The 14,734-nt window shown below is 40.0% G+C and overlaps 2 protein-coding genes across 4 annotated transcripts in view; one reads left to right on the forward strand and one right to left on the reverse strand.

The window, feature by feature from the left end:
* tgds (TDP-glucose 4,6-dehydratase) overlaps window positions 1-14,734 on the reverse strand; it is a 305,863-nt gene that overhangs the window by 210,396 nt on the left and 80,733 nt on the right. The window lies entirely within an intron of this gene.
* The window catches only part of runx1 (RUNX family transcription factor 1), a 36,730-nt gene that overhangs the window by 14,174 nt on the left and 7,822 nt on the right, over window positions 1-14,734 (forward strand). The window contains exons 1-4 of one of the 2 annotated variants that reach the window (XM_079582047.1): window positions 5,285-5,645; window positions 8,152-8,303; window positions 9,272-9,382; window positions 11,250-11,406. In XM_079582047.1, the coding sequence (XP_079438173.1) occupies window positions 5,618-5,645; window positions 8,152-8,303; window positions 9,272-9,382; window positions 11,250-11,406 (448 nt within the window). In that variant the 5' untranslated portion in view covers window positions 5,285-5,617. Of the gene's footprint in view, window positions 1-5,284; window positions 5,646-8,151; window positions 8,304-9,271; window positions 9,383-11,249; window positions 11,407-14,734 lie in introns of those variants that run through there. The other variant, XM_079582046.1, reaches the window with a different exon arrangement.

Raw genomic sequence — 14,734 nt, forward strand, 5'->3', positions numbered from 1 at the left:
TCCCAAGAAGATTTAAGTTTAAATCAAATGTAATGTTTTTTTAATGCATTTTCAGGCCTTAATTTTGGCATTTAACAACTAGTAATGCTTTTTAATTACTTGCAGAAACAATCCTATCCCATCCTATTCTTCTATATTTCTGCAGGGTTTAACAGTGAAGGGAGCAGGTAAAGATTTAACCAAGGCCTAATGAGTAACATAGAGAAGAGTGTGACAAGTCTGGGATTGAAATAACAATGGAGACTAAGCCACCGTGAGCTGCGTTTGGTTTCGGCGGGACCACATTGGGCAAACCGTCGGCCGCACGGAGCCGGCTTTGTGACACTGACAGGACTCAAACGACCACAGCGGCTTCGCTACAGCCACCGATGTCACCGAGAGGAGAAGAAGAGAGGGAAGGACGCGACGAGTGTGGGAAATACAATGTGGGGCTGTGGTCGCCGGATTTTTGGACCGGGGAAGATGGACAACGTTGTGTTTTCGAAGCAGATTTGGCCGAACATTCGAATTCAACCCTTTATAGGCTGGTTTAACAGGTTTTATTAAGACAAATCCTTTTGGAGACTGATTTTTGTTGTTTTCAGAGGAAATTATACAACATAAATTATTCCCATCCATGATTTCCTAATTGTGACGAGTAAAACTGTGAATGCTGAATGACTTGAACTCACCCAGAGCCAGAGCCAGAGCCCGAGCCGGAAGGTGTGTCCCCTCTGTCCCCTCAGTGTCCCGGGGGCAGGAGCCAGGAGCCCCCTTCAGGCCTGGGACAGCACCCGCCCGGAGGATCAATACTCCACACTCACGGCAAACCCTATGGGAGAGAGGCGGGTCAATGAGGGAGTTTGGGGACAGAAGGGAAGACTTCATCATAGGACAACTTCATGGATCGTTTGGATTTGATAAATAACTTATTGTGACTATGTATTTGGGTGCTTTTTAAACGTTTTGAAAGTATGTCCCATTTTACAGTATCATTTGCATAATTTTGAAGTCATACAGTATGCCCAAAAAAGCGATGACAGATGTAGATCACAGGAAGGCTAAATTAAGAGAAGTAGAACTAAAACTGAACTTCTGTGCATTTATATGTCCCGTGCACTTTTTGTTTAAGTGAGTTTGAGTGCAAAAAACGTGTTGATCTCAGTCAGATGGAAGACATTTTGTGCTATATTGTGGCTTCTTGCGATTAAGGTGCATGACACATTAAACACAATATATTTGCTAAAACATAGTTAACACAATTATATTTAAGATTTTGATAAAGTTTGCACCGCGCTTTCATTAGTGTGACCATTTTTGTGATGTTTATAGTTTCACTTCCTGATTGGACACCGACAGGAAGTGACATAGATAGAGGCAAACCATTTTGTTGCCATGCCGACCATGTTATGTCAATGGGAAATGAGTCAAACTGCTCTGGACCTTTACCTTTATCTATGTCAGTGTCTGTCAGTAGCTTAAAAAAATCAAATAACTCTTCTGCCCAACATTTCTTCATTAAAATTGACTCTGTGCATGACTTAAAATCAAATTTAGTCAGGCACAATGTATCAAGGTAGTGGAAAATTAAGTGTGGCCGTGGATCTTTTGAAGCTACATCACAAGAGCAACTTTTGTCCATCAATCCATCTTCCTCCATCGTCCTGCGGCATCACTCTGCACCAGCACCTTATGACAAAAATGTGTGAAGAAAATGCAACAAAAAAGCCACAAAAGAGCAACAAAAGAGCAATAGAAGTGATGAAAACATAACAAGAAAAGAGCAACAAAAGAGCAAGAGAAAGGTGACCAAACAGTGAGGAAAAAGTGACCAAAAAGCGATGAAAACGTAACAAGAAAAGAGCAACAAAAGAGCAAGAGAAAGGTGACCAGTAAGGAAAAAGTGACCAAAAAGAGATGAAAACATAACAAGAAAAGAGCAACAAAAGAGCAATAGAAAGGTGACCAGTGAGGAAAAAGTTACCATAAAGAGATGAAAACATAACAAGAAAAGAGCAACAAAACAGCAAGAGAAAGGTGATCAAACAGTGAGGAAAAAGTGACCAAAAAGCGATGAAAACGCAACAAGAAAAGAGCAACAAAAGAGCAAGAGAAAGGTAACCAAACAGTGATTAAAAAGTGACCAAAAAGCGATGAAAACGTAACAAGAAAAGAGCAACAAAAAAGTGACAAAAAGCGATAGAAATGTGGCAAACAATTTGACAAAAACGTGATATGCCAATGCTTATAACAAAGCATCTCCATGGAGACGAGCTGGCGAAAAGTGATGACAAGTCACAACTCCGTCTTTAATTAACACAATCACCAAGTACTTCTTTTTACTCCCACTTGAGTACAATATACTTTGAAGTTTGAGTACACATTAAGGCTTCTGTCCACCTCTGTTTGTGAATAAGTTCAGGGAGAGACGTTTTAAATTTTGAATCATTTTTGAGGAGCGGATAAGAGGAGTGTGAAGTCGCCCCGGGGCAGAGAGAGCGCGGCGTCCCCCCAAGGGCTAAGCTTCTGAATCGGGGCTTTCCCTTCAGCTTCACTGGGCCCTTCGCTTCACCCACTTTACCTAACGCACTCACGACGGGACAGGGCGCAGGAGAGGGGTATAAAAGGAGCGAGGAAACACCGGCCGCGCTTAAGTGTTTGGGGATTTGGACTCGGCTTAAGAAAAAAAAAAAAAGAAAACTGGCTGCCGTTGTCGGAGGATTGACCGTGCAGGAGACGGCAGAAAGTTACCCGGGATCGGAGCATGAATCCTGGGCAGTTCTCCAGCCCCGCGCCCCTCTCCTGGGCCATGTATCTGATGAGGAAAGGCAGGAATGGGAACTCGCTGTTTGGTATGTAGTATATATTACACAGCTTTTGAATGTAGACTAAATAATAATAAGGTTTTCTTCTTTATTTGTATTATTTTCTATTTCATGTATCAAACCTTCAATGTTGGCTAAAATGTGCAATGCAGTTTATAATTTCAATTGAAAAAACCCAAAAATGACATTGTAAATATGCCTTGGATTGGCTGATCATTAACCTCTCACCCTCCACCTTAACCAATTTTCTCCAGTTCAGCTTTACCCAAATCTAAAAACTTGGAGCGTGCAGCCTCTAGGCCAGTGTAACGCCTCATTTGAAAGCTACAAAATTGATCTGAACAGATCTTTTTCCTCGCGTTGTTGCCGCCAATTGTTTTACTTTTTTCCCATTGTTTTTGTGTTGCTCTTCTGTCACCTTTTTGTCGCTCTTTTGTTGCTGTTTTGTCACTTTTTCGTTGCTCTTCTGCTTCTTTTTTGTCACTCTTTTGTTTTTGTTTTTTTGCTCTTTTGTCCATCTTTTGTCACTCTTTTGTTTCTTTTGTGTCACCTTTTTGTCACTTCTTTGTCACTTTTTCATCTCTCTTTTGTCGCTCTTTTAGTGTTGCATTTTCACCATTATTTTGTCTCGTTTTTGACACTTTATTCAAGAACATTTTACATTTGGGTAAAGCCAAACTGGTCGGTTAAGGCGAGGGTTAAGAGGTTCAGAGCTTAAACTGAGCCAGATTATTAGATTAAAATTTTTTAAGAGATTTGTACATTTTCAAAGCTACAGACTTTTTAAATCAAACTCATTACTGGGTTTTTGTTTTTCCTAAAATGTAAAATGCTGAAGAATATGCAAATTAGTGCAAATTAGTAGTTCTATTTCGGCAGCTTTGTCACTAAAACACCATTGTAATGTATTTGGATTGAAAGGACTGTTTTGTTAACGTATATGCAGGGAATTGACGAGCACAAGATAGAAAAGTCGACCAAATTCTGGAAAGAAAAATGGTTAATAATCGATCCAGCCCCCCCAAAAAAACTACAAAAATGGCTGCTTGTGTTTGACCGTGAAATCAAACGTGAAATATGTCGCTCTCAATCCTCCGCGGCCACAGTCCCATCTCTTTCCAACTTATCGCCCTCTGAATCCGACCGCCAAACCGCCGAAGCCTATTACTTTGACGCCCATTGACCCCCTACATTTTGGAGCGAGGTCTCACGTTTCTGTCGGAGCCCGGGCCGATCACACGCGCTCTATAATATTGATAACTGATAGCGGTTATTGATTATCGGTCGCGTGACAGGGCCCCGACTCGTGTTTCGGACGCTCGGAGGAGGAAAAGCTTCCCCAGTGAAATCCTACCCGCCGCTTTCTCCCTCTCATCTCTCGCCGCTGTGAGTGTGTCCCGCAGGAGAGGTTTCCACTGTCCATTTGAGATTTTTATTCACATGTTTTTATTCCTGGGTTTCAAATGACAGCGGTATTTCATCGAGCTTTATTTAGCTCCATAAAGACAAACTGTTTCTTAGTTATTTGAGCTAATAAACAAAGCAATAGGAACAGTTTAATTGGGATATTATGTGAAAGAGCATCCCACTGTTGTCTATTAAGTGACAGTTAAATCACATGTTTAACCTCTTAACCCCCACGTGAACCGAGCGCATTCTCTCTGGATCAGCTTTACCCAAATCTAAAAGATACTTGGAAAAAAGTGCCAAAATAGAGACGAAAACGAGGATGAAAACGCATCAAAAAAGTGACAAAAAAGCAGCAATACCACAATGGAAAAAAAGCGATAAAAATATGACTAAAGAGTGATGAAAAAGTGACCAAAAAAATGTCTTCCTTTTGATTTGGGTAAAGCTGAACTGGAGGAAATGCGCTCAGTTAAGGTGGGGGTAAACAGGTTAAACAAAACTAACTTTTTAAATTTTAATTGCAATGTTGTGGAGTCTGTGCTCCATCGATGAGCTGTGGGTCAGTTCATTACTGCCCCCTATTGGTCTAATTACAAACCAGGCCTTTTACATGTACATCAGCATCTCTCTGCACTTTTTTGGACAAATAACTTAAAAAAGCCAACCCCTAATGATCAAAACAGACATCCTTTTTTGTGAATTAAACCTCAAAATGGAATAATCTTTCAAAACACTTCCAAATACATCCATGAGTTGAAGACTACGTGGCTACTTTCCCATTCAATACTGTTTGTAAACATCAAATTCAGCCACAAAAAGCCACGTTTGCAAATCTCCAACTTAATTTCCCCCTAGTTTGCGGACACTTTTCTTCCTCTTTCTCCCCGTTCTGCGCTAAACCCCGCCTCCTCCCGCGCGGACGTGGCTCTGATTGGTCCGTCTCTGTGCCTGTTCGCTCAGCGCAGAGCCTTGTGATTGGCCGGAGCCGCTGGATGACACGCTCCTGATGCAAAACAGTGCCGGTAAAGGGCTGTCTCTGTGTCACACCGCGTTTAGAGCCACTAAAGCGCGGAGAGAGGACCCAAAGCGAACGCTGCTGTATCTGCGAGGCTCGGGACATGGAAGTTGATTTTTAAGTGATTTTTACGATAGTTTCCCTGTTGTTTCGCGTTGCTTTTCCGTGTTTGGACGTACGAGGAAACTCCGCACAAAGCGTGAAGGATAATTTCGACACGCGTAAAAGTCGAGCTGGACCGCCGCAGCATCCCCGTTTGAAGTGATATTGCTGGACGTAAAACGAGAAGAGCGCGCGAGAAGGCGACGTGAAGCCGAAGGAACAGATTGGGCGACTTTTATTCGAGCGAGACGCGGGACACGGGAGGCTCGCGCAGCCTGACGCACAAATGGTGTTTCTATGGGACACGAAATACGGTACAACATCTCACAACTCAAACTACCATCATCATATTTCATTGATTACTTTTAATTTGTGTAAAATATATCTGGATAAAGCATGTCAAAACGGCGCTGTTAACTGGTGCGGCTGAATGCGTAAAATGGCTTTTACGCACGGAACGATGCCAACTTAAACGCGCGTGTAGGAAAGTCGTTTTTTGTTTTTCGAAAATATATAAATTTGGGTTGTGCAGACTTCTAAGTATTCAAATAAGTATGCATGCTTGATATTTTCGCTCACAATTCAGTCAATCACTAAACATTGTCATATGGTTCGACGGTAAGATTTTACAGTAAAAATCTTTCCATCAAAATCAGTGAATGCATCATAATACTTTATCATTAATCTTTGAAATAGCATTATTTTCCTTTACGAATGAAGCACAAGTTAGTATATTTTATGCAGTCCATTTTGCAAAGTATGTTATATTTATATGTAAAAAAAAAAAAAAAAGTTTGATTATTTTTGATTATTTTTGTCATTGCTTCTGAAAACTTCATAAAAATCCTGGATCCGATAGATGAGAGCTTTCTTTATTTCTTCTTTGACAGTTTTCCTATGATATACCATACACAACTTTGCCTTTTCTTCCCCTCTATTCCTAATGTCGCACCATATGACACGATGTCACGAATCCACGCACAAATGATTGGTTTGTTACGGCCAATATCAGCAGAAGGAATATGTGTAATTAGGCAAAACAAAATAGTCCCTTTTGTAAAAGAAATAGACATTGTCTCGCAATCCCAGACCGCCGCGTTCAGTGCTTTGGCACAATCTAAATTACATCCTGTCATTGAGCAGTTGCAGCATCATAAGACAGTCAATAAGAATTCCATCTATAGTAATATGGTTTGTTCTGTAATTGTAAATATTTGTTATGCATTGAGAAAAACTAAATAATTAGCCCTGGAGACTTTTACAAAGCATCGTTTTACAGATACAACCTTCTCAATTTCATGTCTACATTCACATCAATGTCTATTTCCCCCCTTGCTGATAAATAAGCTTTCATCTCTTTTGTCAGTGTTTTAATCGAGTGAAATAACACGTGACGTCCGGCTTCTCTCAGGTTTACCCGCGTCAACTTTTGCTCGTATGAAACCTGCAAAAAAAAAAAAACAGCCTTAAGTGCTGCTGCATTGTGCTGCTGTGGTGGCTCTAACCTCCACTTCCTTTATTTGCGGTTTCTCTGTAAAAAGTGGGAGGGATTTCGCATTAAAACTTCCCTAAAAGTCGGTTAGACCCAGGTTGGGCTTTGGTTAACCAGCGAGGCATGTGGCTGCAATTGTGGCTTGGCTCTTTGACAGCGACGGCCGAGACGGGAAAACTCACACGACGTAGAGAAGAAGAAGAAAAAAACAGCCACTTCTTATTGCTTCAAAGCTATACATTTTATCAACAATCTTTATGAGGATTCATATTTTTCACAAGATTCAAATATAAGTTGTAATGTTTATGGTCTGTGTGTTTTCCAAGCAGAGGAGCCCAAGGAATTTCATCTATCATCATTCTGAATAGCCTTTAATTAAATGTTTTCTATTGCTGGAGGATTGTAAAATGTTATAAAGCAGTGGTGAAATTTATCATTTTGATTTAATGCAAAAAGGCAAAGATAAACCACTTTTTACAGACAAAAATCCACTTGATTAAACGTGAGCTATAATATGACATTGCAGACACACTAAAATTCTTTCCTATCGAATTAATAAAGTCGAGAATGGGGCAAATTTGACCAATCTAGACTGAGTAAAAGTACTATTTTTCCTGTAAGACGAGGCTGCGTTGATGACTTCTCGCGCTGGTATTCATCCGACTGTGAGTGGAGCGTGTGTCATCACTTCTTGTAATGCATTAGTAAAGTAAAGTGAGGCATTTTCTCCATAAATACCATAATGACGAGACGTATATTCACCTCTCAACCCCGTCTGAACCGAGCACATGTTCTCCAGTTTGGCTCTACCCAAATCTGAAAGCGTCTCGGGAAGAAAGGGTCAAGATAGCAACGAAAACGAGGATGAAAAGGCAACAATAACACATGAAAAAAGTGGGGGAAATGCAACAAAAACACGTAAAAAAACAACAACGAAAACACGATAAAAAGAGGCAAAAACACGTCATAAAAGCGACAAAAAAGTTATGATAAGTTGCCACATTTTTACCATTTTTTCGTCACTTTCTGTTGCATTTTCATCCTCGTTTACGTCTCATTTTTGTTGCTATTTTTCAAGAAGCTTTTAGATTTGAGTAGAGCCAAACTGGAGAAATTATGCTTGGTTTAAGAGGTTAAATTGGCTGACTTTCCCCCCCATCAGTCACAGTAATTCACAGTAAATATTGCGTCACGTTTCCCGTACCTTACATAAGCTGAAGTCCCGTTAAAAATCAAGAAAACTGCATTATATTTGACATTGAAGGAACCACAAATATCCCGTTTGTGCGTGAAATTAACCTGATGCCGTGGTTGCTCCTCGCCTGCAGACCCAGCCCCCGGGCGCCGCTACACTCCCCCCTCCACGACGCTCTCCTCCGGGGGGAAGATGACCGAAGCCCTGCCCCTCGGCGCGCAGGAGCCTGGGGCCGGGAACGCACAAGTGTCCAAGTACAGCATGGCCGGCCGAGGAGTACTGCAGGTACTACTACTACTATTACTGCTACTACTGTTACATCTATACCACCAGTGTTCACTTTGACGGCAAATTTTAGTCAAGATGAAGTCAAATGAGTCGCTTCTTTTCATTCATAATTCGAGTGATAATGTGAGGTCTACTTTTAATTTCATTTTTGGATAATAATTTCTACAACTGCTTCTACTTCTGCTATTGTTACTTTTACTCTCAAACTTAGGGCTGGGTACCATAAATATCTTTTCAGTACCAGTACTTTCACAATACTTTATGATACTGTTATCTGAGTGATACTTTTCCGATACCTAAATATGTGTCATTTAAAACCAGAAAACAGAACTATAATGTGTGGGAGATCTTCACATTTACAATATCGGGTTCAACTCCAATGTCAAGAAATTGGGAGAAATTGTGCCAAAAAATTGGGAATAAATTGGGGGAAATTGGACAAAATATTGGTAATAAAAAATAAGGAAAAATTGGGAACACAAGAAAATTTGGGGTAAAAATAAGAAAAAACATGTTAAAAAAAAATTGGGGGAAATGGGGCAAAAAAAATGGAAAAAAAGGAAAATCTTTTTTAAAAATTGGGAAGAAATCAGGGGGAGAAAATCATTTATTTGAGTTGAAACAACCAAGTCACTTCCATTAATGCAGTCCCTGGACCAACTGCATAAAAAACTTACCAGCTTTCGATACTTTCATGTTTTCAATACCAGTAGTACCTAAACTTTTTTTGATACCATACTAGTATTGACTAAAGGTACCCAGTCCTATAGGCAAACTCTCTCAAGCTACAGATAGATTCATGCTTTCATTTATTTCTAAGAAACTGATTGAAATCTTTGTGCAAAAACAGATAAACTCAACAGAAATACGTGTCTAGAAACTCCACACAAAACCACATCGTGCTCTTCAGCTTCACAGTTTTATATATTCTTGACTTACCATAGTTGTTCCGTGTCGTTTCGCAGGTGCTCTCGGACCACTCGGGCGAGCTGGTGAAGACCGACAGCCCCAACTTCCTCTGCTCCGTTCTGCCCACTCACTGGAGGTGCAACAAGACACTGCCCATCGCGTTCAAAGTACGCTCTTCTCTCCCTGGGATCACACACACCGAAGCTTTGTGCAGTTATGACAAAATCTGCAAGACAGTTTCACTCAAGCGATTTTCCACAATACTTCAATGATTTCTAAATACTAGACCCCACACACTCATTCTTATAACTGTAACATCGACAACTGTAGTAGCAAAATTCTCTGTATTAGTAGTAGCAGTAGTAATATTGGATGTAAAATTATTATTTACTGGTTCAGTGGTGGTAGAGTGGCAGTCTTGCGTCCGTCAGTCAAGCCCAGGGCAGCTGTGGCTCCAACATTAGCTACCAAACACAAAACAAAGCGTCGACAAAAGCGCAAGGTAAATAGAGTGATATATTCTTTCTGTTTTAACTCAAGCTCTTGTGAGAATACTTAAATAACCCAGGCCTGAGAGTAGACAGAAAATGAACTTTGCTCTTGCAGCTTTAGCATGTTTGCGGATTATGTTTGTAACCAAATCAACTTGTACGAAAAAGAAACATGCATCATAAATGTTGCGGGTTTGTGAAGGTAGATGGAAGCGACCACTTGTTTCCGACATTCAGATTGGAGAATCCTTTAAAGGCACAAAACCAGATTGATATTCTTTCAGGTTAAATATTTACTTGTTTTATTCCCTAGTTTGGGTCTACGTCCTTTCACACAATCCTATTGCATTCCTAACATCCTAATTAGTATCGAAAGCAGCTACCGACAACAATATGATATCTCCAGAGGCGAAGTTTTGATGCGTGTTGATCAAATTTAACACATTTCAATACCTGAGTGATACTTTTTGTCGACACCTACATAAATATTTGTCATCTTGAACCAGAAAACAGAACAAGAACATAAACAACCTCTTACCCACCACCTGAACCAAGCACGTTTTCAATTTTTTTGTCATGTTTTTGTCGTTTTTTTTAATGCCGTTTCCATCCTTGTTTTCGTCGCTATTTTGATGCTTTTTTTTTTGTTTAAAGCCTTTAGATTTGGGTAAAGCCAAACTGGAGAAAATGTTCAGTTCAGCAAGTGGATAAGAGGTTATTTATATTATTGTTCTGTTTTCTGGATCAAGATGGAAAAAAGCATCATCCAGGTATTGGTATCGTGAACCAAGTAACGTTTAAGCATCATATCAAAATATAATGCTACAGTATTATTGAGATATTTTACTAAACCATTTCAAAATGGTAAACAAAGATGATGTTATCGCAGATTATGTCAAAACAAGACTCAGAAACACAAAATCCAGAGCAACACAAGGGTAACAATGAAGTTTTGCACATTTACAAGTTCCATGCAGTTTCTGTTTTAGGCTGAGTTTGCAGAAAATGTGTTGATCTCAGTCGGATGAAGACTTTAGTGATTTTGCCATATGGACATTGCTGATATTGCGATACTTTTCCCAACAATCCCAACAATATATGTGCAAGTTTACCGAGGATAAAAAGGCTGTACGTGCACACACAGGGCACGAATGTCTCTTTTTGCAAGAATTTGCATAGAGCCTGATCTGTATCCTGAACATCAGCTCACAAACGTCGACCGCGGTGGTTCCATTCAGGGCGAAGCGAGTTGTGGACGCGTTAATTGGTGGATCTGCTTTATCTGATGCTGTGGTTATGGACACTTCTGCTGCACTTTCAGACCAAAGGCACTTGAGAGAAAGCAGCTTTTAGCCACAAAATGCATCGATCTATCGGCTTTTATGCGTCAACATCCGCTATAACACAGCAAGATGCATTACACCATCTATGGGCGACACTTAGAACGGAGAATTCACACAGACAAAGGCGAGATCAAAACACAATTTCACCGTTTTTGTACAGTAATTATGAGGTATTTACATGAACGGGTGTTTCTGCTTAGGTGATCGCGCTGGGGGACATTCCGGACGGGACCCTCGTGACCGTGATGGCGGGGAACGACGAAAACTACTCCGCGGAGCTCAGGAACGCCACGGCGGCCATCAAGGGACAAGTGGCGAGGTTTAACGACCTGAGATTCGTCGGACGCAGCGGGAGAGGTACATGCCGAAGCTGGACGAGCAGAACCTGGAGTAGTAGTTGTTGAAGTAGTTGTAGTAACAGCCGCAGAATTACTGTCAATGGAAAAAGTAGTGGTAACAAGAGAAGCAGTATTAAGGCAAGACACTGCAGCTGAAATCATTAAAAAAATGCATTTAGAAATATCAATTTAAATATTTGACACCTTTACTGTAGATTACTGACAAAAATAAGGCGTTTTATGTGTGAAAATGTGGGCAGTTGTTTTCAGCGACAGGGTTTAAATTGATGTTGTATTTTGTTGATATATTTAATATAAAGTTGACACATTAGACACAATTTTTGATAAAACATATTAAACACAATTATATTTAAGATTATATTTGCTGAAGATTGTACCCAGTTTTCTTTAGTTTGACCATTTTTGGTGATGTTTATAGTTTTACTTCCTTATGAGACACTGACAGGAAGTGACATAGATGAAGGCAAACTATTTTGAACTGTTGCCGTGCCGACAATGTTAAATCAAGAGCTAAAAGTAGTTTTCCCAGCATCGTCTCCCTTTAATGGAAGTAGTACTGTACTGTAGATGTATTAGCAGCAGCAGTGAAGAAGGCGAGATTAAGACTACTACTACTACTACTACTACTACTACTACTACTACTAAAATGGTAAATAGACTCAACTTATATGTGCTTTTCTACCTTTATCAGGCCCAAAGCACTTTACAGTAAGGAACCACTCACCCATTCACTCTCATTCAAACACCAATGTACGCAGACACTGGACTACTACTACTACTACTACTACTACTACTACTACTACTACTACTGCTGCTCCAACTGCTGTGTTTTTGTCCATTTAACGTACAGCAGTCCTCTGGTCCTTGTTGAGAAGTGTTCCGCCTAATTTGGGGAAGTCCTCATGAATAAAAACAGTATTCGGTCGTTACTTCCTCGTCCTGCATTATTGGAAGGGGCTGCACTGTTTAACGGACTCACGGTCACTGCAATACTTTAGGCAAATGTGGTACTTATCTATTTAAAGCAGCACGCAGGAGTGTGTACTCACGAGCGCGGCTTTTGACAAATGTAACTGTAAAGATCGGTCACTACTAAAGTAAAACCGTCAGTATCTGGAGGAACATTTAGACATTTTAAGTTTTAGCGATTGTACTGCAAACATGTAGGGGTGTAATTCTGCAACGACTCCTATTTTATCTTGCGATCTGGTTCCCTATGGCGATTTCTCTCTCTTAACCATATTATTTGACCGCCGTAAAGCGTTTGTCTAAGAGTGGTTTAGTGGTTACACAGTGGTTTGGGAAAAGAGTGGTTTGTGTGTGTGTGTGTGTGTGTGTGTGTGTGTGTGAGAGGAGGAAATGTTTTCAATGTTAGTCAGCGTTGTTGGTCATCCTTCTGCATTTCTCACCACTGTCCATTATGTGCGGCTTTTACATTTGAGCGTGCGGTGACGGTGGTTTGCGGTGCAGGATTGTTGAGGTCGAAACAGGCTTTACAATCCACTATAGCCTCAAATGTTTCTGTGCACAAATCATTTAAGTTGTAAGTTGTATCTTTTGTTGTAGACGTAGTGATGGTAGTATCCAGTGAATGCCATTTTAACCTCTTTACCCCCTGCCTTAACCGAGCGCATTTTCTCCAGTTCAGCTTTACCCAAATCTTAATAGGTCACAAGGTTCAAACTGATATCTTGAAATAAAATTTAAAAAATCCCTATTCACCTGCAGCGTCTCGCCTTAAGCTTTGCAAACAATCATCAAACAGGAATGAAGGGAAATTTAGATATTGAGCAAATTGAGTACAACAGGCAACGTTTGAGCAAAAATGTGTGTAAAACTCACCGAAAATGTGCAGAATTCCAGCAAAACCTGCAGTGGAATGTGTTTCCTCCCACAGATACAGACGGCATCTCCCTTATATGGTCATATTTGAAAACAGTTGAGGGGGTAAACAATTTGGAGAAAAAAAGCGTTCTCTAATTATTACAAAATGCTGAACTATTTATATTGTTTTCTACCCAATAAAGATACAAAGACATGGTGAGGAGCAAAGTGGTTCAACAGCCCATAAATACATAAATAACGGAGAATGCTAACATGATGCTTCATGCTAATGCTAACGCTAGTTAGCGCTAGCTACGACTGACGTTTTTTTCGCTTCTACTAAATAAACTGCTCTGAAAAATATCCATATGGACCCTATTTAGACTTCACTTTATTAACGTGTGATAAATAAGTTCATATCCTCCAGATAATTGCTAAAAAGGGTGGAAAATTGTGTTTCCCAAAAGATTCTGTTTTCCTATTCGGCGAAGACACGCCCCCTTCTATGACGCGAGATACCGTCTGTCTTCGAGCAATTTTAGAAATAATAAATAAATGTAGATTCAGTGCCATTTGGAGACCAATTTAACACTTTTTAAGGCCCCTCTAACACCTCGTGTAAAACTGCTGTCCAAGATCAGGGGAACTCTGGTTTGTTAATTTAGTGTTACCATAGAAACCAGGCTTTTTGTGGGAAACTAGCAAACATAAGCTAAAAACAATGTGAAAAGTGGAGAAACGAGCCACGGAGCAAGTGTCCAAATGCTTTTATGTGAACGATAACGCCTAAGTATTTTACATTTAAGAAGCTCTTTTTGATTTATTTTTATGGTATGTGCTGTTTTTCCAGGATATTGAATCCATCCACATTGGTTTGGCTTTAGGGTTTAGCACTCATATCATATTTTTTATTCATGTTTCCCATGTTTTTGGCTGTTTAGTTAAATCAAACATTCCCATTCACACACGCAGTACCAGTTGTTTACAGAGCCAGTCCTTCCAGTAACTTTGCTCCTGTTATTGTGTCTACCAGGACTATCTGAGATCTAGTCCCTTTTGGTGGTCCAAGTCTGGATCCTGTCTGGACTTGTGGATTACTCACCTCTCGCTCCCTCTCTGTTTTGAATGTAGCTTTATTTAAACAGAGCGTGGAGCAGCTGTATGATTGTGGACGGTGATCAGACAAAAGTATAATCTGCAAGAAAAATGAGGGAAAAAGAGGAAGTGACAATATGGAGCGTGCAGACAATGATACTGTATGTGGAGCGACTACAATACTACTACAACAATTAGGCTGCGATTAGTAAAGAGGGGAGTTTTGATATTTAAAAGAGCATTGTATTTATGACAAACTAATGCACTGAAAGGAGTCAAGAAATGTAATTATCTTCCAATAAACAGTCAAGGAAGTAGTTTTAAATGGAAAAGTGAACAATCTGACAAAAACCTTCAAGTACATCAATATCTAATAATAAATATACTGTAAATTGTAGATTTGTTTG

This window comes from Gobius niger, assembly GCF_951799975.1.
Source record: "Gobius niger genome assembly, chromosome: 23".
NCBI lineage: Eukaryota > Metazoa > Chordata > Actinopteri > Gobiiformes > Gobiidae > Gobius > Gobius niger.